This window comes from Somniosus microcephalus, chromosome 4 (assembly GCF_052327205.1).
Source record: "Somniosus microcephalus isolate GS21.2 chromosome 4, FLI_Smic_1.0, whole genome shotgun sequence".
NCBI classification, from domain to species: Eukaryota; Metazoa; Chordata; class Chondrichthyes; order Squaliformes; family Somniosidae; genus Somniosus; species Somniosus microcephalus.
Window position 1 is genome coordinate 306,087,190 of NC_140990.1, and position 26,348 is coordinate 306,113,537.

The window sequence follows — 26,348 nt, forward strand, 5'->3', positions numbered from 1 at the left end:
CATGCACTCACTGTCCATAATTACCTGTTGATTACCTTCTACCCTGTGATCTGGTTTTCTCCCCGCCACCTAGAACCTAGATGCGAGTCCAAAAAGACTAGTGTCCTTTATGAAATGAATTTCATTGCACCTCACTGATCTCGACTGGGTACAAGTCAGTCATGAAACTGCCAGAAAATGAGGAAATTTGGCACCGCTGTACCAATTTTCTATTGGAGATCACAATGGCAGCATAGCAGAGAGAAAAGGTACTCTGTATTTTAGTTTGTTAGTTGACTTTCATTAGCTTATATTTCAACACCGTTGTAACTGAAGATTAGACACAAAATGATTAATCCACAACTCATTTTTCCACATAAGCTTGTCGCTGACAATTCAATTCTCTTTCTTCCGAGTTGTATCTTCATTGCACCAAAGCCAATTAAAGCAAACAGGGGGATGCAACAGCTGCTCTTTTCTCTCTCTCTCTCTCTCTCTCCCCCCGCCCATAAAAAAAACCATCGGCAGTCCATGGAAATTTTTATATTTCAAAAGTAATTTATCATATATGAAGTGCGCTGGGAGGATGTGACAAGGTACAGCATCAATGCCAATGGCTTTCTTTCAATATACAGTTGGTGCGTAAAACTGGCATTGTTGAGCGGGCGGCCATTCTAAAAACTACCTACATTTTCTTTTCCATTGATTTTAATAGAAAGGGAAATCAGGTGGTTTCTACAACAGGCGCCTGGCCTGCAATGCCAGTTTTATGCTCCAGTGTGGAGTTGAAAGTTACATCCTATCATCTAAGATTTCTTATTTACCCTTAAATCTCCAGTTCTCTCCAATGCAGGCAAACTGGCAGGTTTAGTATGTATACAAATTTTTACTATAGATCCACTGGTTAAAGATGTCTCTCACTTTTCCCAGAGTAAGCGACTCACCATTTAAGTGCACTTGCAGAAGATTCTCCTTAACTTGTTTCATTTCCATCAGTTCCTTCAATACACTCTTCAACAGCTGAAGAAAACAGAATGAGGACTCAACATTTCAGAGTTAAGCATTGATTTTTATCAAAAGGCACAGCTTCTTGTGACCTTAACCACCAAAAAATACAGTAAGAGCCATAGATCTTCAATTTAAGATTCACAAACGGGCATGGGTAAATTAGATCTTTATACATTTATGCCTAGGTCCAAAGCAAAATTGTCAACATTTTGTATCAAAATATCCAAATATACAAAAGAACATTTCCTCAAGTTTCCATTTTGAAAAATGACTGTTGGTGCATCAGCATGACCAAACTATAGAAGCAAAGAAAGAAACACTTGCATTTAGATCGTGGCTTCCATGACCACAGAACATCCCAAAGCACTTTACAGTCACTGAAGTACTTTTGAAGTGTAGTCACTGTTGTAATGTAAAGAGTTCAGCGGCAATTTTCCCCGGATATTTTAGGCGCTAAAGAGCCTCCGACGTGGCGACGATGGGGTCTTAAGCTGAAACGCAGGTTTAGCCTGCGTTCAACGTGAGACACCATCTTGGTAAAGGAGTTGAAGCTTGCGCCGGAGGATCGTTAAGCAGCTGGCTGCCACTTAAATTGCCTGCCAGCACTCATTAAGGAGGCTGCACGGCATTTTGGTGGCTAGCACTTGAACGAAAGCTCTCTCCAGATCACAACACACTAAAAAAAAATGTTTCCTTATGTCGCCTCTGGTTCTTCTGCCAATCTGTGCGCTCCGGTTACCGACCCTTCTGTCACTCAATTTACGCCATCAAAACCATTCGGGATTTTGAATACTTCGATCAAATCTCTTCTACACCCTTTCCATAGCCTTGACATCCTTCCTAAAGTGTGGTGGCCAGAATTGAACACAATACTCAATACTCCAGCTGAGACCTAACCAGTGTTTTATAAAAGATTTAACATAACTTCCTTGCTTTTGTACTCTATGCCTCTATTAATAAAGCCAAGGATCCCATATGCTTGAGCAGCCTGCTCAATTTGTCCTGCCACCTTCAAAGTTTTGCGCACATATGACCCAGGTCTCGCTCTTCCTGCACCCTCTAAAATTGTATAATTTAGTTTATATTGATTCTTCCCATTCTTTCTACCAAAATGCATTACTTCATGCTTCCCTGCATCAAATGTCATCTGCTCATTTAACCAGTCTATGTTTGTGTCTTCTGGAAGTCCGTTACTAACCTACTCATTATTTACTACATTTCCGAGTTTCGTGTCATCTGCAAACTTTGAAATTATGCCCTGTATACCCAAGTGCAGGTCATTAATGTACATCAAAAAGAGCAGTGGCCCAAATACCAACCCCTGGGGAACACCACTGTATACTTCCCTCCCGTCTGGAAAACAACCGTTCACCATTACTCTTTGCTTTCTGTCCCTTAGCCAATTTTGTATCCACACTGTCCCTTTAATCTCATGCACTTCAATTTCACTAACAAGTCTATTATTTGGTACTTTGTCAAATGCCTTTTGAAAGTCTATATACACACACAACAGCAACCACACTCCCCTCATCAACCTTCTCCATTACTTCAAAGAACTCAATCAAGTTAGCCAAACACAATTTGCCTTAAACATTTATTAGTCCAACTTTTCCAAATGCCATTTAATTTTGTCCCGAATTATTGTCTCTAAAAAAGGTTCCCCACCACCGACGTTCAGCTGTAGCTGCCGGGTTTATCCCTCTGCCCTTTAAAGGGGTGTAACATTTACAATCCTTCAGTCGTCTGGAACCACCCCTATATCCAACGAGGATTGGAAGATTGTGGCCAGAAACTCTGCAATTTCCACCATTACCTCCCTCAGTACCCGAGGATGCATCCCATCCAGACTGGGTGATTTTTCTACATTGAGGACTACCAACCTTAAAGTACTTCCTCTTTATCTAGTTTCATCCTATCTAATATTGCTACTACCGCCTCCTCCTTCACTGCTACATTGGCAGCATCCTCTTCCCTAGTGAAGATAGATGCAAAGTACTGATTCAGTACCACAGCCATGCCCTCTGCCACACAAAAATATCTCCATTTTGGTCTCATATCGGTCCCACCCTTCCTTTGACCACCCTTTTACTATTTCTATGTTTATAAAAGACTTTTGGGTTCCCTTTTATGTTGGCTGCTATTCTCATACTCTCTCGCTTTGCCTCCCTTTTTTAGACCTCCTTTATACTTTCTATATTCAGCTTGGTTCTCTACTGTATTTTGCACCGTACTGTCATAAGCCTTCTTTTTCTGACTCATTTTAATCTCTACATCTTTTGTCATCCAGGGAGCTCTAGCTTTGGATGCCTTTCCTTTCCCCCTCATGGTAATCTGTCTATTCTATACCGGAATCGGTTTTAGGCCTTCCATTGTTCCAATTATGGTTTGACTACCAATTTTTGATTCCAATCCACTTGTGCTAGATTCCTTTTCAACTCAATTAAGTTAGCCCTCCTCCAGTCAAGTTTTTTTACGCTAGATTGTGCCTTGTCCTTTCCATAACCATTCTGAACCAGACGGTATTATGATCACTGTTCCGCAAATGCTCCCTCACTGAAAACATGCTCCACTTCATTCCCCAGAAATAGATCCAGCAAGGTTTCCTTCCTCACTGGGCTGGAAACACACTGATCAAGAAAGTTAGCGTACACATTTCCAGAATACCACCCCCCCCCCCGCACACCCTTTTCTCTCTACAAGGTTACTATCCCAGTCTGTATTAGGATAATTGAAGTCCCACATTATCACTACTCTATAGTTCTTGCATCTTTCTGTAATTTACCTGCAAATTTGCTCCTTCATCTCCTTCCCACTATTTGGTAGCCTATAGTATACACCCAGTAGCGTAATAGCTCCTCTATTGTTCCTTAATTCTAACTAAATAGATTCTGTCTTTGACCCCTCAACTACATCATCCCTCTCCAGGGCTAGAATAGTTTCTTTGATCAATACTGCCACCCCACCCTCCTTTCTTCCTTCCCTATCTTTTCTGAATATCTTGTAGCCAGGAATATGAAGTTCCCAATCCTCCACTTCTTGGACCCAGGTCTCTGTTATTGCCACTACATCATAGTGCCATGTGGCGACTTGTGCCTGTAAATCACCAAACTTATTTACCACGCTGAACTATTCTTCTTTCGTACAGTAGTAGCAAAGCAAATCAAATGTCAGTATCAGTCAGATATCCAGGCCAAAGCTATAATAGCGTTGATATCTTGTAGCCTGCCTGCAAATTTCCTCTGAGGGCAGTGCTCAATGATGTGCTCCGGGGTCTGATAGGAGCTCCACAGTCGCATGATGGGGATGCTTTAATCTTCCAGCTATGAACGATTGAGATGAGCGGTTACATGCAGACAGGAGCACCACCCTTGGCAAAAATACAAACAACCAGCCAGAACTCATTTATCCCTGGAACCTCTTCAATTTAAAGCTATTTCTTTTTGAAGCAAACAAAAATGTTACACCTCGTTAAACGAAGGAACAATGGCCTGCAACAGTCCAGTTTCCTTTCAGCATTCTCCTCTAGCCGATTTTCACACGGACACCCTGACCGGGTGGGACCATGATTGGGAGCGCTGGGGGAGGCTGGAGGCTTCCTTGAAGGGCATGGGAGCACTCCTGCTCCTCCTGGACTGCAGGGAGTGCTGCAAGGAGTGCTGAAAGAGCCACCTATCTTGGGGAGCCGGCAGCTCCCCCTCCTTTTCACTGCCGAGTTTTCCGACCCCCAGGAAACCCGTGCAGCACCAGTTAACTTCAAATTGGTGTCCGAATTGCACTGTAGGAACCCAATTTAAATGTGTTAATAAGCGTCCTGCTTCTCCACACCAGGACGCTCTGGGCGCCCCGATATCTGCCGTCATTTCCGTGCTGGGGTAGGGTTACCTGGATTACACATTTTAACCTCGCCCGCCCGACCCTCTCCCATGTCAAGTTTAATGTCAAGGCCAATATCTCCGGTCCACCAGTTAGTACTAAGAGTAGCCTCTATTTTAAACTCCAGCTAATTAAAAGTATAAAAGCGAAAGACTGCAATTATTTCTTTTGCCAAGTATGTTCCATGTAGAAACCTTCACTTTACAGCACTGCAATTTTCAGAAAATACAGAGGTTAAAAGTGCCCTGCAGCAATTACAATGAAATAGAACATTGTATAAACTCTTACTGGCATATGACCATCAATCCCAATGAACCTGTCACCAGCTATAGAACTGAATACTCGCCCTTCAATAAATGCTACATTTTGTGTGGTGAATTCCATTGTATAAATTCGATGTGAACCTGAATAATTTATTAATGCAGTTAAATCAGTCTGCATAGCAACATATATTCAACAATATATATATTTTTTTAAATCACCTGCGAGCAAAAAGGAACAGACCATAAAAGAACGTCTCAAAGCTGAAGTGGCAATGTCACAGCTTTGTAATCCAACTGAACGCCATCATTGCTTTAGAACACAAAAAACAGACAAAAAGACCATTCCGCCCATCAAAGTGCATTTCCCCAACTCGCCCTTTACAACGTCTTTCTGAACGTCTAGAATGTTTCTGCCTCTACTACTCCGACTGGCAGATTCTCTTCCATTTCAAACATTCACTCACTATTGGTGTAAAGAAGTTCTTCCTAGTATCAATTTTAAAACTACTTTCACCAAATTAAATTTGTATCCTCTGGCCCGGCTTTATTTTGACATATTATGTGTGTTTTTCAAATTCTATTTAAGGTATGGGCCCCCTTTGACTTCCCTTTTTCTAGACTAAAAAGGACTTGAACATCTCTAATCTTTCCTAATAAACATGTCCATCATTTCCTGCTGGTTGCTTCCGAACTTGAGAAGGAGTCTAGAATATACAAGCACTACGGTTCTTGGACTTAACACCAACTTGGTTGCAAATAATCTTTATTGAGTTCAACCGAGTCTTAATGCACTTTAGGGCTAGAAATTCGTCTTGGGCGGTGGCGCAAAGCGGGCGGTATCGGATCGGCCGCCCGTTATACGCAGTGCCCGATATTCAGTTCCGTTTGCAGCCAATGCAACTGAATATCAGGCACGGTGTATAACGGGCGGCCGATCTGATGCCGCCCATTCTTCGCCACCACCCGAGACGAATTTCTAGGCGTTAATGTCTTAAGCAATAGTCATACAGAGAAAGAAATAATACGAGCCATTTTCACTCTGCAAAATCAAATCCTAATCCTACATATACACATGTATATAATAGGTATTTTACAGCACCAGGCAATCTACAGAGAAACTTACCCAGCAACGGAACATGTCTTCTAATTAACCTCAGGATCAATCTACTTGCAGCAAAAGTACCTTGTGGCCTTTAAGGGGATCACCACTTGAAACAGCTACACCTTAGCAGCAGAATAGTACCCTATGAATTACATGGTATATTGCTCCTATTCTTCCAAAACAGCATATCCTCCGACTTACATAGAAGATAGGAGCAGGAATAGGCCATTCGGCCCCTCGAGCCTGCTCCACCATTCAATGAGATCATGGCTGATCATCCAAATTCAGTACCCTGTTCCTGCCTTCTCTCCATATCCCTTGATCCCTTTAGCCTTAAGAAATATATCCAACTCCTTCTTGAATATATTTAATGAATTGGCCTCAACTGCCTTCTTTGGTAGAGAATTCCACAGGTTCACCACTCTCTGGGTGAAGAAATTCCTCATCTCTGTCCAAAATGGCTTACCCCTTATCCTTAGACTGTGACCCCTGGTTCTGGACTCCCTGACCATCGGGAACATCCTTCCAGCATCTAGTCTGTCTAGTCCTGTTAGAATTTTATAGGTTGCGATGAGATCCCCTCTCATTCTTCTAAACTCCAGCGAGTACAAGCCCAATCGACCCAATCTCTCCTCATACGTCATTCCTGCCATCCCAGGTATCAGCCTGGTGAATCTCCGCTGCACTTCTTCCATGGCAAGAACATCCTTCCTCAGATAAGGCGACCAAAACTGCACACAATACTCAAGATGTGGTCTCACCAAGGCCCTGTACAACTGTAGCAAGACATCCTTGTTCCTGTACTCGAACCCTCTCGCTACGAAGGCCAACATACCATTTGCCTTCTTAACCACCTGCTGCACCTGCATGCTTACCTTCAGCGACTGGTGCACAAGGACACCCAGGTCTCGTTGCACTTCCCCTTCTCCCAATCTATTGCCGTTCATATAATAATCTGCCTTCCTGTTTTTGACACCAAAGTGGATAACCTCGCATTTACCCACGTTATATTGCATCTGCCATGCTTCTGCCCAATCACCCAACCTGTCCAAATCATACTGGAGTTTCTCAGCATCCTCCTCACAGCACACACGCCCACCCAGCTTTGTGTCATCTGCAAACTTGGAGATATTACATCTAGTTCCCTCGTCCAGATCATCATTAATATATATTGTGACTTACCAAGAGAAACATCACAGGAGATCCTATAGTTAGTTCAATGGCATTTATTAGGTTCAGCTGTGGAGCATTGACAATAAAAAAAGGAAATCCTGGTAGACTAGTTTTTGGCCTTCACAATACATGACCTGTCCCTAATCAATACATTCAAATGCATTGCTTCTGTTAGTTTTACTTTTAATCAGGTTTTCTGTTTTAAGTTTGAAATAGTAAACAAGTGGGAATGAAAAGTGTGCTGTTTGGCTTTGGAACATCTTTTGTTTTCATCTATTGTTATGCCAAGCCTTAGAACTATGGCAAGTGTCAGATGACTCAGGCAGGCCTTACCTCTAAATGGTCCTCGAGATAACAAGGATTCAGTGAGAAGGTGGCATCTGGCCCAAAAATAACTAGGCAGAATAATTAGCAAATAGGACCAAGGGCGCGATCTTGCCAGCCCTGGGGAGGCGGGTATGAAGGTGGGACTGCCGGGAAAATGGCAGAATCTGGGGATGGGTGCCCATCCCGCCCCCAACCTGCCTCCATGCCATCTTGCCAGGAGGCGGGCAGCCAACCTGCGCCGGGTCCGGTCTCCTTGGAGGCGGGAATGGGATTAATGCCACGTATCTGCGATTATCCTCATTTTACCCACAATAGTGGGGGCTTCCCGAAGGCTGAGAACCCCACCAGGGTCACCGAAGCGAGCAGTGGGTCTGCAGGGTGCAAAAGTGCGCTGTGAAGGTAAGCGATGAGTGCAAGTGTGGAGAGGTGAGTATATGAGGTGAGTGGAAAGTGTTAGTAAAAGTTTACTTACCTTTGTTTCTTCCTGCAGGCTTCAAGAGTTCGGGGTGTGGCGAGTCTTGCACCTCCGTGGCAGAGATGACAGATGGCTGCTGCATTCTCCAATGCAGCAACCATCTAATTTCTGCTAAAGAACTCATCAAACTACAGAGAATGTCAGTGCTTGACAGCTTCACACAGCTGTCAAACGATGACAATTCATCTGTCAAAAATTTGACAGATGAAACGTCATACGCTGACGTTCTCTGTAACCGGCTTTCCCTTAATTGGCCTGGTAAGCCTGCCGGGCAGGCTTAACAAGGTCTATCAAGGGAAAATAGCATGGGTTGGCCAGAAATCAATGGAGGCGGGACTAAAACCCGACAAGTGGGAGTCCCGCCTCCAAAAGCTCCCCATTGACAAAATCCAGCCCAAAGGATCAGTATTGTAAAATCCATACACAGGAGAGAAATAAAGTACAAAACAGATATTTCTACAAGGCAAAAAGGGAGCGTTTCAAAGGATAGATTAAAACTAAATTGAAATTTAATTTGCGATAAAACTATGGCTAAAAATACTGAATAAAAGATAGAAGGTGCATTGAGGAGAAGAGATTAGAAGGGCTAAAAGGAAATATTAAAAAAGACCAATAGATATAAAAGGATACAGTAAGACCAAGTAATAAAATAATTAGAAAGGGCAGGATCGCTCAGGGATGAAGAGGGGAACATAGTTGTGGAAAATGTGGAGATCTTGAATAATACTTTGTGTCACTGTTTACAAAATGATAGTGAAAGTGAGAATGTAGTTGTACTAGAGGCAGCTGTGGAAAAAAAACGTTCCGAGAGAACTGTAGAAAAGGAAGTTTCTGAAAGAAATTAGCATAACAAGGTGGATATGTGCAGGAGGGAGGGCTTTAGATTCCTGAGGCATTGGGACCGGTTCTGGGAGGGGGGGGGGGGCGCGAGGTAGGACCAGTACAAGCTGGACAGGTTGCACCTCGCAGGGGGGTTTGCTGGTGCTGTTGGGGAGGGTTTAAACTAGTTTGGCAGGGAGATGGGAATCTGAGCATAGATTTAGTAGGGAGAGAAGCAAAGCTGGAAATGGAAGGCAGTAAATTAGTAAGCGAGGAACCAAAGGCTTGAAAATAGACAACAAAGGAATTTGGCAGTACTTAATGGTATACACTTCAATGCAAGGAGTCTAGTGAGCAAGGCAGATGAGCTGAGGGCACAGATAGACACGTGGAAGTGTATCATGAAAGTTATTACTGAAACTAATGGCTTAAAGGGCAGGAATGGCAGCTCAACATTCCTGGTTACAGGATTTTCAGATGAGATAGAGGGGGAGATAAAAAGGGAGGGGGGTCGCAATATTGGATAAGGAAACAATTACAGCTGTGAGGAGGGATGATATGTTAGAAGGATCATCAAATGAGGCCATATGGGTTGAACTGAAAAACAAAAAAGGGATAGATGGAATAATTACAGGCCAGTCAGCTGAAGCTCAGTGGTGGGAAAATTATGGGAAGAAATTCTGAGGGATAGTATAAATCATCATTTAGAAAGTCACAGATTAATCACGGACAGTCAGCATGGATTTGCTACAGGAAGGTCGTGTCTGATTAACTTGATTGAATTTTTTGAGGTGGTAACAAGGGGGGGGGGGGGGGGTCGATGAAGGTAGTGCGTTTGAGGTGGTCGACATGGATTTTAGCAAGGCCTTTGACAAGATTCTACATGGCAGGCTGGTCAAAAAAGTAGCATGTCTCACCAAAAGCTTGTGACAAAAGTTTGGGATTAAGAGGAAATGTAGTAACAACAACAACTTACATTTAGATAGCATCTTTCACGCAGTAAAACATCCCAGGGTGCTTCAAAGCATCATCAAACAAAAATGGACACCGAACCACATAAGGAGATATAGAAACATAGAAGCTAGGAGCAGGAGTAGGCCATTCAGCCCCTCGAGCCTGCGCCACCATTCAATGCGATCATGGCTGATCATCCAAATTCAGTACCCGGTCCCTGCTTTCTCCCCATACCCCTTGATCCCTTTAGCCTTAAGAAGTATATCCAACTCCTTCTTGAATATATTTAATGAATTAGCCTCTACTGCCTTCTGTGGTAGAGAATTCCACAGGTTCACCACTCTCTGGGTGAAGAAATTCCTCCTCATTTCTGTCCTAAATGGCCTACTCCTTATCCTTCGACTGTGACCCCTGGTTCTGGACTCCCCGACCATCGGGAACATCCTTCCTGCATCTAGTCTGTCTAGTCCTGTCAGAATTTTATAAGTTTCGATGAGATCCCCTCTCATTCTTCTAAACTCCAGCGAGTACAAGCCCAATCGACCCAATCTCTCCTCATACGTCATTCCTGCCATCCCAGGTATCAGCCTGGTGAATCTTCGCTGAACTCCTTCCATGGCAAGAACATCCTTCCTCAGATAAGGTGACCAAAACTGTACACAATACTCAAGATGTGGTCTCACCAAGGCCCTGTACAACTGCAGCAAGACATCCTTGTTCCTGTACTCAAACCCCCTCGCTACAAAGGCCAACATACCATTTGCCTTCTTAACCGCCTGCTGCACCTGCATGCTTACCTTCAACGACTGGTGCACAAGGACGCCCAGGTCTCGTTGCACTTCCCCGTCTCCCAATCTATTGCCATTCAGATAATAATCTGCCTTCCTGTTTTTGCCACCAAAGTGGATAACCTCACATTTATCCATGTGATATTGCATCTGCCATGCTTCTGCCCAATCACCTAACCTGTCCAAATCATCCTGGAGTTTCTCGGCATCCTCCTCACAGCACACACGCCCACCCAGCTTTGTGTCGTCTGCAAATTTGGAGATATTACATCTAGTTCCCTTGTCTAGATCATTAATATATATTGTGAATAGCTGGGGTCCAAGGACCGATCCCTGCGGTACCCCACTAGTCACTGTCTGCCACTCGGAAAAAGACCCGTTTATTCCAACTCTTTGCTTTCTGTCTGCCAGCCAGTTCTCTATCCAAGTCAATACCTTGCCCCCAATCCCATGTGCCCTAACTTTACACGCTAATCTCTTATGCGGGACCTTATCGAAAGCCTTCTGAAAGTCCAAATACACCACATCCACTGGTTCTCCCTTATCTATTTTACCAGTTACATCCTCAAAAAATTCCAGTAGATTAGTCAAGCATGATTTACCTTTTGTAAATTTATGTTGACTTTGTCCGATCCTGTCACTGTTTTCCAAGTGCTCTGCTATTACATCTTTTATAATGGAGGGGACATAGGAGGACAGATGACCAAAAGCTTTGTTAAAGAGGTAGGTTTTAAGCAGCTTCTTAAAGGAGGCGAGGAAGGTAGGGAGGCAGAGGGGTTTAGGAAGGGAATTCCAGAGCTTAGGGATGAGGTGTTACCGGACCTGGAGCCAATGTAGGTCAGCGAGCACAGGGATGATGTGTGAACGGGACTTAATGCGAGTTAGGATATAGGCAGAGAATTGGTTAATGGACAAAAACCAAAGAGTTAAAAGACTTAAGGGTGCCGCTCGATTGGTGAAGAGTTGGAAGTGGCGTACCCGATATATAGATGATGATGATCGCCTAGTTCTATTATCTATCTAATCGTAGCCAAAGAATCACCTGCAACGGCTTCTCTTCCCACTCCAGCATCGTTACCTCTGGTGTCCCCCAAGGATCTATCTTTGGCCCCCTCCTACTTCTCATCTGCATGTTGCCCCTTGGCGACATCATCCGAAAACAGCATCAGTTTCCACATACTGTATAATAGCAAAATACTGCGGATGCTGGAAATCTGAAATTCTCCACTTCACTCCCACTCTGAGATCTCTGTCCTCGGCCTAATACATTGTTCTAATGAAGCTCAATGTAAGCTCGAGGAACAGCACCTCATCTTTCGGTTGGGCACTTTTCAGCCTGCCGGACTCAACATGGAGTTCAACAATTTCAGATAATAATCCCTGTCCCCATTTTTCATGCAGTATGATTTTGCCATTCCCATTTGCAACATTTTCACAGCATGTTCTTTCAATTCCTTCCTCCCCTCCTAAACCCCTCCCCCCCCGTCTCTGCATCTGCTTAAAATCTGTTACATTTCCAGCTTTTTCCAGTTCTGATGAAGGGTCCCAGACCTGAAACGTTAACCCTGTTTCTCTCTCCACGGATGCTGCCTGGCCTGCTGAGTATTTCCAGCATTTTCTGTTATGTCAGTTTCCACATGTACGCTGACGACACCCAGCTCTACCTCACTACCACTTCTCTCAACCCCTCCAGAGTTTCTAAATTGTCTGACTGCTTGTCAGACATCTAGTTCTGGATGAGCAGAAATTTGCGCCAATTAAATATTGGGAAGACCGAAGCCATTGTTTTTGGACCCCGCCACAAATTCCGTTCCCTAGCCACTGACTCCATCCCTCTCCCTAACATCTGTCGGAGGCTGAACCATACTGTTCGCAACCTTGGGGTCATATCTGACCCTGAAATGAACTTCCGACCACATATCCGCAGCATAACTAAGACCGCCTACTTCCACCTCCGTAACATCGCCCATCCCCGCCCTTGCCTCAGCTCATCCGCTGCTGAAACCCTCATCCATGCCTTTGTTACCTCTAGACTTGACTATTCCAATGCACTCCTGGCTGGCCTCCCACATTCTACCCTACATAAACTTCAGGTGATCCAAAACTCGGATGCCCGTGTCCTAACTCGCACCAAGTCCCGTTCGCCCATCACCCCTGTGCTCGCTGACCTACATTGGCTCCCAGTTAAGCAACGCCTGGATTTCAAAATTCTCATCCTTGTTTTCAAATCCTTCCATGGCCTTGCCTCTCCCGACCTCTAATTTCCTTCAGCCCCATAACTTCACATTTATCCACATTATATTCCATCTGCCATATTCTCACCCACTCACTAAGCCTGTTGAGATCCTCTTGAAGCCTCTTCGCAACTGACACTGCCACCTAGCTTTGTATCAGCAGCAAATTTGGAAATGTTACATTTAGTCCCTTCATCCAAATCAGTTATAGATTGTGAATAGCTGGGGCCCAAGCACCGATCCTTGCGGTACCCCACTAGTCATAGCCTGCCATCCTGAAAAAGACCCGTTTATCCCTACTCTTTGTTTTCTGTCGGTTAACCAATTCTCAATCCATGCTAGTATATACCCCCAATTCCATGTGCCCTAATTTTGTTCACCAACCTCTTATGTGGGACCTTATCGAAGGCCTTCTGAAAATCCAAATACACCGGTTCCCCTTTGTCTACTCCACTAGTTACATCCTCAACGAACTCCAATAAGTTTGTGAAACAGGATTTCCCTTTCATAAATCCATGTCGACTCTGCCCAATCTTACTATTAGTTTCTATGTGCCCAATTATTGCATCCTTTATAATAGATTCCAGCATTTTCCCAACTACTGATGTGAGAATAATAGGTCTGTAGTTCCCCGTTTTCCCTCTCCCTTTCTTAAATAGCGGGGTTACATTTGCTATCCTCCAATCTGCAGGAACCATTCCAGAATCTTCAGAATTTTGGAAGATGACAACCAATGCGTCCACTATCCCAATGGCCACCTCTTTCAAAACCCTAGGATGTAGGTCATCCGGTCCTTGGGATTTATCAACTTAGTCCCATTCATTTTGCTACTGCTGTTTTTTTTTTTACTAATAATCATTTCTTTAAGTTCCTCATTCTTGCCACACCCTTGGTTTTCTCGTATTTCTGGGAGGTTTTTTGTGTCTTCCTCTGTGAAGACAGAAACAAAGTATTTATTTAATTTCTCAGCCATTTCCTCATTCCCCATTATAAATTCTCCCATCTCTGACTGTAAAGGACCTACATTTACCTGCGCCAGTCTTTTCCTTTTCACATACCTATAGAAGCTTTTACAATCTGTTTTTATATTTTTTGCTGGTTTGTGCTCATATTCCATTTTCCCTTTCTTTATCAAGTTCTTGGTCCCCCTTTGCTGATTTCTAAAATGATCCCAATCCTCAGGCTGACTGCTTTGTCTGGCAACTTTATAAGCTTCCTCCTTTGACTTAATACTAGCTTTAATTTCTTTTGTTAGCCATGGTTGGATTACTTTTCCTTTTGGGTTTTTATGCCCTAGAGGAATATATGTTTGTTGCAAATTATGCATTATTTCCTTGAATGTTAGCCATTGTATGTCCACCTTCATACCTTTTAGTGTAGTCTCCCAATCTACCATGATCTAATTAGAGTACTATGTGCAGTTTTGGATGGCCTTATGGAAAGGTAATTAAAACTGTCGAAAAAGAATACAGCATGGATTCACCAGGACGATACCAAGTAGAAACTATGGTTCAGAGAAGAGACTAGAGTTACTGGGGCTATTTCCAATGAAGCAGAGAAGGCCGAGGATATTTGATAAAAGGTTTTTAAAATTGTGAAGGATTTTGATAGGGAAAAACCATTTTCTCTGAAAGGTCATCAATTTAAAATTGTCATAATAGGCCGAACGGCTGCCTTTTGTGCTGAAAAATTTTATTTCTCCATTACCCATGGATGAGTATTTTGCAGAAATAGATTAAACAAGGAAAATTCTGACAAAAAGAACTCTACAGAAGGATAGAATGGGCCAAAGAAGGCAGAACGCACTCTCAGTTATGAAAGGAATTTTTTTAGGATAGTGGAAACATTTCGAAAGAAAGTTTGGAAGAGATTCAGCTCAGTAGGAGACTAATTGGTAGCTTTAAAAAAAACAATGTTCATTTGCTTATTTAGAAAATATTTCTTCTGGAATTTAATCACAAGACAGATATGAATGAGGAAAGCCTTTCACCACATCCATTCAAAAAGTCAAAATTCTGCTCCTAAAATTAGTATCGAGCATATTTTTTTAATAAAAAAAGTGATTTCAGTGTTTTTACCTTAATTATCCTCTCTGCAAGGTTATACCACATATTTCTCATTATGTGGAAGAACTTCCCAACACCAGTCATAAATTCCCCTTGCTAGTTTGAATATATGCCCTCCTGTCCTACTGTTATTTTAATTTCAAGCATTGTTCCAAATCGCAAATCTTCACTCATAATTCGGACCTCAATCATTTTTTCGGCTCATTCCCTGAACTTCCTCCAGGGCACCATAATCAGAACTGGATACAATAAGGTACGCTGTGACCAGAGCCCTACAGATATTAAGCAGAACTTTTTCCAAATTGCACTTTACTGCTTCAGTTACTGTACATCATTCAGTATTCCACACACTTTGTCGATTGCTTCAGCAATGATCAGACATGTTGAGTGGAGTCTAATATCGCTAGATTTCTTCCAGCTTCACCCTTACCCATTTTTACTTTTCTTTCTATGCACAATACTTTGTCATTTAAATTAAATTTCATCTTTCACAAATTTTAATTCAATTCATACTCTAGATCTTTGGCTGCTTCCTCAGATTCAAGTGTTTTTTTTCCCTTCACCGACTCCCTCCCTCCCCCCCCCCCCCATCCACCCCCAACAGTTTGTGTATTTGCAAATTTGATCAGTTTACATTTACAGGTTGTAAATGTACATCAGAAACAACAAAGGTTCGAACACTGATATCTACGGCAGTCCATGTGGCACTTTCCTTCACCCCGACATGACTTCCCCATCAAGTACTTACTGTTTATTACCTTTTCACAAATTTCTTATTCAGTCCCAGGTTTTACCTCAAATTCCCTTTGCTTTAAGTTGAAGTATCAGCCTTTCCACAGTCCACTTTCTCTCATAACATCCAAGGAAGGTTGACCTAGTTATAGTTTACTTGAAGGTTTGAAATATTGGATAAAAATTCAATTTATTTAAGGGAATTAAAATCCGAATCACATCAGTTGTCAGTGCCTATGACAGACTTGTTCAAACAGGCATGGTTATTTTTCATTTATTTTATTAACATTTTGAAGGGTAATTATATCAGTTGCCTTTGTAATTATTTTAAAATATGAATCAGAAGAAACAGGTCAGAAAATAGGTTGTATACTAAAAGTCAGTAACAAATTTCCAATCCCAATAAACTATAGTGGGAATAACTGCACTGCACATGACCCTTTGCTTCATTACTGGGTTTGGATAAGGTTTATTCAAGTTGCCTATTTTTTTGGAATAGTTGAAATTCAAAAATTGTCCTTCCTTCCCCATCCCCAGCTGCATCTTTGTGTGACTGAAAAGGCAAGACACAGCTCAACTGTTCAAGCCTCTCCGTTAAAAGCACTTTGGGCTATTGAACACACGCTTACGGGCCTTCTTGATGCCGTATTTTTGTTATGCAATAAGCCAAGAGAAAAATATTTCATCTCAAAAGCCACATTATAAGTGCTACATTCCCCTGGGTCCCTCACGCAAAAAAGGATCAGTATGTTGACAATATAAGGTCCAAATGCTCCTCGTTGCTTAAACTTTGGAAACAACAATTGTTAACCTCAATGCTTTCCTTTCACTGCGCACATACCAAGGACAGACATCAATGTTTTTCAGCAACATTAGTTCTGTTTTCCAAAATCCTCAACCTTGAGAGTCAGACACCCTGGCTAAAGTGAAGGAGCCACAAGAATTGAGATATTTTAAATATTTAGGAATGTAGAGTAGAAACAGGGACACAGATATAACTGTCTATGGTAGGAAGTGAATAATAAAATAAACTTGTGGCTTTTGCAGGAATGATGGAGTATTTATATGGTCAATAATGACTTTTATTGCACAAACCATTAATACTTCTTATTGTATGATTTCTGCCCTCTTTCCAATGTCAACTAGGATTGTAAAGCACTTTACAAATGGTGTGTTTAGGAGAGATTAAAAAAAGTACAAGCCAGTTTTATCTGCTGAGTCATTGTCCACTCTAGCTGTGCAGGGTGCAGATATCTATTGCCTTGGAAGCTAAACTGCACTAGTTAGTCATTTCAAAAGGAAGAATGGAAATGTATAATAACCAGACCTTAAAAATAAAACCAGCATGAGCACCTCAATCAAAGATATGTAACCACTTTAGATTTTACTAAGAAACAGTGATCTCCATGCTCACTTTCACTGCTGAATTATCTGCGTACAAACATGCTCAGCTTTTTCCACAGTATAAAACTCCAAACGGTAATACAATATGCACAATTCTAAATCCCCTGCAATAACTTTCACAGCCTTGAAGCAGAGAAATATAAATACACTATTCAGATGTAGGTAACAGAAACTGAGATTAATATTAGTAAAGAAAAAGTGCTGGAGAAATTAATGGGGCTAAAAGCCGACAAATCCCCTGGACCTGATGGTCTACACCCTAGGGTTTTAAAAGAGGTGGCTGGAGAGATAGTGGATGTGCTGGCTTTGATCATCCAGAATTCCCTAGATTACAGAACGGACCTTGTGGATTGGAAGGTAGCAAATGTAACCCCGCTGTTGAAGAAAGGAGGGAGCGAAAACAGGGAACCATAGGCCAGTTAGCCTGACATCAAAGTAGGGAAAATTCTAGAATCTATTATTAAAGACGTGGTAACAGGGCACTTAGAAAATCATAATGGCCCAGAAATTCGGGTCGGAGGCTTCCCGCGGGTGCAAGCCTCCAACCTGCACTTACCTAGCGCGCCGGCCGTTGTGCTGTGGGCCCGCGTGGGATTCCGATCCTGGGCCTCCTGCAACTGCCGGCACGCAGTGCTTGCGTATCCCAGGGGCGCAGTTAGTTCGAAGCGTCCCCTGGGATCACGTGGGCCATGGAGAGCCGATGGTCGCAGGGAAATGCCCATTCATAAAATTGACAGGAAGAGCTGTCAAAACTATAAGCCCCAAAACATAACTAAAACTTCAAATACATTAAAAAAAAAAATCACATTTTTAAAACAACTATAAATTACATAAAATAACTATTTTAAACAATTTAAATTTTTGAAAAAATTAATTACATTTTCTAATGGGACTAAAAATAAACTTACCTTTCTTTAAAGTATTTAAAAATAATAAACCTGTGGAAAAAATGTTTTAATTTGAATTAATTCACCACTTACCTTGTTAAAAGCAGGCCTTGCACCTGCTTTTTAAAAGTGTAACTGCTGGAGACTTACCCTCCCGGAGAAACCTGGAAAAAAAGCGTAAGTTCCAGGCGCACGTGTTCGACCTCTGAACCCCTTCCTTTAAGGGAACGGAAGTTCCGGTTTCCCGCACATGCGCAGTGCATGCACGAAACCGGCACTTTCGTTGGGCCTACGGGTGGGTACCCAGCGCGTACTCACCCGTGGAGAACCAAATTTCTGGGCCATGATGATTATTCAGAGTCAACACTGATTTGTGAAAGGGGAATCATATTTGACAAATCTATTCGATTTTTTTGAGGGTGTAACTAGCAGGGTGGATAAGGGGGAAAGCAGCAGATGTAGTATATTTGCATTTTCAGAAGGCATTTGATAAGGTGCCACACAAGGTTGTTACGCAAAATTAGGGCTCATGGGATTGGGGGTAATATATTAGCATGGACTAAAGATTGGTTAATGGACAGAAAACAGAGTAGGAATAAACAGGACATTTTCAGGATTGCAGGGTGTAACTTGGAGTGCCGCAAGGATCAGTGCTTGGGCCTCAGCTATTTATAATCTATATTAATGACTTAGATGAGGGATCGATTGTAATATATGCAAGTTTGCTGACGATACAAAGCTAGGTAGGAATGTAAGCTGTGAGGAGGACGCAAAGAGGGTGCAAAAGGATATAAACCGGTTAAGTAATTGGGAAAGAAGGTGGCAAATGGTGTATAATGTGAAGAAGTGTGAAATTATCCACTTTGGTAGGAAGAATGAAAAGTAGAATTTTTTTAATTTTTAAAAAAAAGATGTGTAATACCCACTGGAAATGTTATGTACGCTAAGTATGGTTATCAATCTTTAACTTAGACACTGTATTATCATTGTTATAAATCCCTGGGTTAAAGTTGCCCATGTGAAGGTACGGCAAGAACTTTTAAGGACACAATGTGACTAAGAGCATACTTTCCATAATTCTGCACCAGTATCAACTGTTGCAGACAGTGAGGCTGCGCAGTCTCCAGGCAGAAACCCCAGGAAGAAGGGGTAGAGTCGGGGTTTTCGAGCGGGAAAAAGGAGCGACTGGAAGAGAAGAGGGCAGGAGCTCTGAAAAGAGGGCTCAGGAGGCAAATGGCTGCCGCATCCCGTCCCGGGCTTCCAAACTCGGCCGCCGCCCTTCGTATTAGTAGCTCTGCATCCAGAACTCAAAGTGGGATTCAGTGATCGTGAAGAGAATTCAACGAAGGGGTTCGGAGTCGTAAGTCTTGCAGACATTATACATACCATGAGCTCCAACTTAAGCACGCCAACGAAAGAGTGCACTCGAATTTGGACACAGGGACAGATTCTCCTTTGAATCCATATAAATGGAGAATGTATGTTTATTATGTCTAGATTCATTCTAATGTATGCAAATGTCTAATTTAGGTAATTGACCCGTAATCTTCTTATACTGTCTGATGTTAAAACTATAAAGTAAGATAATTAGAATTAAGCCATTGTAGTAGTGATCTCCTTACTGGACTATAGAATACTGTCTACAACAGAGACCACATCTCACATATATCTAGAGAACCGTGAAGGGGTTACAGATGAAAGACTGGTAAATTTTGATATTGAGGGATATGGGTGTCCTTGTACACAAATCACCAAATATAACATGCAGATACAGCAAGCAATTAAAAAGGCAAATGGTATGTTAGCCTTTATTGCAGGGGGTTGGGGTATAAGAGTAAGGAAGTCTTGTTGCAATTATAGAGTTTTGGCGAGACCACACCTGGAGTACTATGTACAGTTTGGGTCTCCTTAATCAAGGAAGGATATACTTGCCTTAGAAGGAGTGCAACAAAGGTTCACTAGGTTGATTCCTGGGATGAGAAGGCTGTCCTAGCAGGAGAGACTAAGTGAAATGGGGCTATATTCTCTGGAGTTTAGAATAATGAGAGGTGATCTCATTGAAATGTATAAAATTCTTAGAGGGTTTGACAGGGTAGATGCCGAGAGGCTGTTTCAGCTTGCTTGAGAGTCGAGAACTAGGGGTCATAGTCTCAGGATAAGGGTTCAGCCATTTAGGACTGAGATGAAAAAAATGTCTTCACTCAGGGTTGTGAATCTTTGGAATTCTCTACCCCAGAGAGCTGTGAATGCTCAGTCGATGAGCATATAAGACTGAGATTGCTAGATTGTTGGCCACTAAGGGCTATGGAGATTGGGCAGGAAGGTGGAGTAGAGGTTCAGCCATGATCTTATTGAAATGCGGAACAGGCTCAATGGGCTGTATAGTCTATTCCTGCTCCTATTTCTTATGTTCTTATCCGATTACAAAATCGCAATGAGATTAAATTTGGTTAGAGTCTCAAATTCACTTTAGCCCCAAGCTGTACTTAATAAATTGGAAGAATAAGTGCACCTTTTCACTTACTGCAACAGTTCATTCCACCATCTACACGGCACAAGTAAGGAGTGTGATGGAATACTCTCCACTTGCCTGGAGGAGTGCAGCTGCAACAACACTCAAGAAGCTCGACACCATCCAGGACAAAGACCGGCGTACCGTGGTTGCAGTGTGTACCATCTACAAGATGCACTGCAGCAACTCGCCAAGGTTTCTTCTGCAGCACCTCCCAAAACCGCGACCTCTTCCCCCTAGAAGGACAAGGGCAGCAGGTGCATGGGAACACCACCACCTCCAAGTCACACACCATTCTGACTCAGAAGTATATCGCCGATCCTTCATCATCGCTGGGTCAAAATCCTGGAACTCCCTACCTAACAGCACTGTGGGAGTACCTTCACCACAGGGACTGCAGCGGTTCAAGAAGGCAGCTCACCACCACCTTCTCAAGGGCAGTTAGGGATGGGCAATAAACGCTGGCCTTGCCAACGACGCCCAGATCCCATAAGCGAATAAAAAAAAGTTTCCTCATTGAACACCAGTCATCCTACTCCTTTGTCACTTTTCTCTGGGTGCCTAAGTGTGGCCTTCTTTCCTTATGTTAGTGCTTCTCTGAGGCGTAACCTGAAGGCCATCACCACGAGAGGTGACTGGCTACTTGTGGTGCAAAAGGCTCAGGAGACCGAGGCAGCCTTCCTCTTAGCGCCTTGGACTTGCTGGGCAGCCTGGCAACATCACACGTCACCTGCACGGTGCTCTGAGCGGATAGGCCATATTTCTGTTTCATCTGCCCCCCACAGCCACCAGGGCTGCAGTCTGTGCTTTTGTGGAAGAGGAGGTTATCCACTGGTCCCAGGCCACCTCTGAACTAGGAGACTGGTGCAGATGTCAATGAAGCTGCCACGCACTCCACTGATGCCTGCAAAGAGGAAAATGCTTCCTTGCAATTCCTGCAAATGAAGGTTGTAGACCCCAGAGTTATATTTGTCAGTTTCCACTCATTCTCAGAGTCTGACCACAGAGCCTCCAGAGATGTTATATTCTTGAATACCCTGCCTTTCAGGTGGATGCCCATGAGTTCTGGGTCCAACAACTCTGAAGCCTTGCTTCGAAGCTGCAACATCACCTGCTCCCCCCACGCACCCCCACTTCCAGCTCCCTTGTGCCGTGAATCATCTAATGCCACATCCTCACTTACAATTGCAGCACGAGAATGAGAAAGTAATCAATGTAGGGAGTAACAGCAAGGGAGCTGGAGCAGGGGGTTGCCACTTGCGCCAGGAACTCATGTGGTCTGGTCCTCATAATTCTACTCCTTTTCATCATCAGTCATAGTCATAGATTTATACAGCACAGAAAGAGGCCCTTCGGCCCATCGTGTCCATGCCGGCCATCAAGCCCTGTCTATTCTAATCCCATTTTCCAGCACTTGGTCCGTAGCCTTGTATGCTATGGCGTTTCAAGTGCTCATCTAAATGCTTCTTGAATGTTGTGAGGATTTAATGCCTCTACCACCCTTTCAGGCAGTGAGTTCCAGATTCCAACCACCCTCTGGGTGAAAAAGCTTTTCCTCAAATCCCCTCTAAACCTCCTGCCCCTTACCTTGAAACTAAGCCCCCTGGTTATTGACCCCTCTACTAAGGGGAAAAGTTCCTTTCTATCTACCCTATCGATGCCCCTCATAATTTTGTACACCTCAATCAGGTCCCCCCTCAGCCTTCTCTGCTCTAAGGAAAACAACCTCAGCCTGTCCAGTCTCTCTTCATAGCTGAAGCGCTCCAGCCCAGGTAACACCCTGGTGAATCTCCTCTGCACCCTCTCCAATGCAATCACATCCTTCCTATAGTGTGGCAACCAGAACTGCACACAGTATTCCAGCTGTGGCCTAACTAGCATTTTGTGCAGCTCCATCATAACCTCCCTGCTCTTATATTCTATGCCTCGGCTAATGAAGGCAAGTATCCCATATGCCTTCTTAACCACCTTATCTAGCTGTCCTGCTGCCCTCAGGGATCTATGTACATGCACTACCAGAAGAGATTTCAGCCCTCCCCTTCCTCATCATCCAGTGCCCCTAGTTCCTGTTATGTATTTGCAGGTAGGGAGGGCATAAACTAAGAATCTGATTAAGGAGACAGTAAAGGCAAGGAAGCTTCTATCTGCACTTTATAAGGATACCATGACAATTATCACAGTCCAAGTCCGCAGCCACCATCCTGATGCCTGCATAGTCCCATCAATCTTGCCATTTACCATAGCCAGAGCACAGTGGCTCCCCAGCAGCTTTGTCTTGTTCCTGATTGAGTGTGATGGTGAATGGGCAGGGGGGGGGGAGGTTGCAGGAGGCAGAGAGAGTGGTAGTGGTCAGCTTCCTAATGTCATGATATTCTTGGACTCCCCACATTTTGTTCGACAAACAAAATCATATCCAACTACCCCCTGCATTCTCCTTCTGAACCTGGTGAAAGGTTGTCTTCTCTGCTTTCTGTTTCAAAACCTGACTGACTCCATGGCCTAGAAATTGGATCGCGCCGGTGTGAACTGGTTGTAGGGAACAATCGCTGCGCTGGAAAGAGTAGGCCTAAGACCCACCGACATTGGGCCTTGGGCTTCAGTTACTCAAGACCGGCGAGCTGCAGAAAACTGCTGGGCATCTGGCTGAGTAAGATTTCATTTTCAGGTGGGTCCTGGGAGAGGAGGTGAAGCGATTAAGAGGGAGTGAGGCAGCAATCTGTAGAGGAAGAGGGCTGAGCGGGGGCCATTAACTGTAGTCGGCACTGCAGTGGAGCCATCATAAACACTCCTGCACTTCCCAGCTCCACATTCAGGCAAGTATTTTTTTTCTATAAACTTACCTTTTTTGTTGCAGCCTCCAGCAGTTAGACATTCCTCTATTATTGAAATTGCCCCAAGAAACTCTTTCTCTCTTCATGCCTCCCATGTTCATCCACATCAATATTGCTCTCTTTACAGTAGGGGCAATTTCATGCTCTTGAATTAAAATTAGAACTCTCACTAAAGTTAAGCTGACAAGTGACAATGTTGATTACAGTGACCATCACCTGCTATTTGGCATCACTCTTCTCTGCCAAAACCACCCAAATACTCGAGGATCATCCTGAAGAGCAAAGGTTATGCCTGGCTTATTTTCTCCATTACCAACTGTCCCCTTAAAAATCACTCTCCCTGCCCCCTCCACCCTCACTTGCAACAAATGCAAGGATATCATGGACTTCGCTGTCACCAAACAAGAGACCACCTGTTCAGTTGCCTCTTCTGCTTCCCTCCTCTTTGCCTTGCCCAAAATCTCAAAATTATACTCGCTGGAGTTTAGAAGAATGAGAAGGGATCTCATTGAAACTTATAAAATTCTAACAGGACTAGACAGACTAGATGCAGGAAGGATGTTCCCGATGGTCGGGGAGTCCAGAACCAGGGGTCACAGTCTAAAGATAAGGGCTAAGCCATTTAGGACAGAGATGAGGAGGGATTTCTTCACCCAGAGAGTGGTGAACCTGTGGAATTCTCTACCACAGAAGGCAGTTGAGGCCAATTCATTAAATATATTCAAGAAGGAGTTAGATATATTTCTTAAGGCTAAAGGGATCAAGGGAGAAAGCAGGAACAGGGTACTGAATTTGGATGATCAGCCATGATCTCACTGAATGGCAGAACAGGCTCGAGGGGCCAAATGGCCTACTCCTGCTCCTATCTTCTATGTTTCTATGAACAGAGTTCGTGGCGGGGTCTGAAGACAATGGCTTTGGTCTTGCTAATATTTAGTTGGAGGAAATTTCTGCTCATCCAGTACTGGATGTCGGACAAGTAGTATGACAATTTAGAGACAGTAAAGGGGTTGAGAGGTGTCGTGGTGAGGTAGAGCTGGGTGTCATCAGCATACATGTGGAACCTGACATTGTGTTTTCAGATGATGTCGCGGAAGGGCAGCATGTCGATGAGAAATAGGAGGGGGCCAAGGATAGATCCTATTTTAAACAATAATTTAAATTTTTGAAAAAATTAATTACATTTTCTAACGGGGCTAAAAATAAACTTACCTTTCTCTGAAGTGTTTAAAAATAATAAACCTGTGGAAAAAATGTTTTAATTTTAATTAATTCACCACTTACCTTGTTAAAAGCAGGCCTTGCACCTGCTTTTTAAAAGTGTAACTGCTGGAGACTTACCCTCCCGGAGAAACCTGCAAAAAAAACCTAAGTTCCAGGTGCACGCGTTCCACCTGCCTGTAGTGTATGTACCCGTCTACCTTTAAGGGAACTATTGAATGTAACCGTTCACCTTCAAGAGAACTACTTTAGGTGTGGCACTATTTGTTTGGCTTCTGTATACTGTAATACCGATAGTGACCACACCAGTATATAAGTGTTGTGGCAGGATTGCTGGGGCAGATTCGCCCGGACCTTCGAATAGTAAAGACCTGTTTGTTTGTTACTTCTGAAGTCTGTGTATTTATTAACTGCACAACCCACAGACTTTACACTGCCAACCCCTTCTTTCAGTGCATGCACGAAGCCGGCACTTTCGTTGGGCCTACGCGCGAGTACCCCGTGCGTACTCACGCGTTGGGACCCGAATTTCTGGGCCAATATGTTTCTCCTCACACGGACATGCAGTGCTCCATCCAGTGGTCCAATACAGGAAAATGACAATACTCCGAGCAAGCAAGTTTAACTGCCACTGAAAGCTATAATGCTTTCTGACTACAGCCAGTCAGGGTGACCCCTAACATTTCACCCCCACCCCCGCCTCCCACCCGATGGGGCATAGCATTTGGCCCCATTAATAGTCCTGAAATACAAAGTAAGTTACACAAGAAACTCATACCATAGTCTTTCCTGCTCCTCGGGGACCAACAATTAGGACAGAGTTGCTCTCCCCATGAACAGCTGTTTGTTTTAGAAGCTCCATCAAATTTCTGCAAAACAGCAAAGCAGCATATATCAAATGTACATGCACGAAGAAAACGCTGGAAAGATGAATTGTATCTTCAATTTGCAGCGGGTAGTCAAAACTGCCCAACGCATTACCGGCACCCGGCTACTGACCATCGAGCACATATACCAGAAACACTGTTTACGGAGGTCACGGTCCATCATCAAAAACCCTACCCACCCCAGCCACAGTCTGTTCACCCTCCTGCCATCTGGGAGACGCTACAGATGCATTCGCACCCGTACGACCAGATTTAGGAACAGCTTCTTTCCCAGGGCTATCATCCTACTGAACTCCACAAATAAACTCTAAAGCCTGCACATCTGCCAATGCACTTTATTATGGTTATGTTTATGTTAATGTGTTACAAGCCAAATGTATGTTGAATGTTTAAATGTCTTAATCTAAATGTACACTCTCGGGAGCCGCAAGCCTACATTTCGTTGTACTGCACTTGTGCACTAACAATGACAATAAAGTTGATTATTATTATTATAATACAGGTAGACTATCCTTTATCTGAAAACCTTGGGACCAGCTGTGTTTCAGTTTTCGGAATTTTTCGGATTTCAGAAGGTTTTCATCTCCGTATCTGACAACAAACAAACAGCTTGTAAACACTCGGGCCCTGCCTTGGAAGTCTCTGAAGCTGTTGCTAAGCTACAGAGACTCTTTCCACAGCCTGACTGTTTAAAAAAATGCTAGGGGAAGAAAAAAAAAATGCTAGGGGAAGAAAAAAACCCTAACAAAACGGCTGCTGATTTCTGCCGTTAGATCGAGGTTTCCGGCTCCCCCTGCTCCGTATCTGAATTCC

At 43.4% G+C, this 26,348-nt stretch overlaps 1 protein-coding gene across 7 annotated transcripts in view; it reads right to left on the bottom strand.

Annotated features, from left to right (window-relative positions):
• The window catches only part of orc4 (origin recognition complex, subunit 4), a 127,344-nt gene that overhangs the window by 68,518 nt on the left and 32,478 nt on the right, over window positions 1–26,348 (bottom strand). For 6 of the 7 annotated variants that reach the window (XM_085986678.1, XM_085986672.1, XM_085986676.1 and 3 more), the window contains 2 exons: window positions 25,427–25,517; window positions 924–999 (listed from right to left, as the gene is read on the bottom strand). In XM_085986678.1, coding sequence (XP_085842804.1) covers window positions 924–999; window positions 25,427–25,517 — 167 coding nt within the window. The remainder of the gene's footprint in view (window positions 1–923; window positions 1,000–25,426; window positions 25,518–26,348) is intronic. The other variant, XM_085986679.1, reaches the window with a different exon arrangement.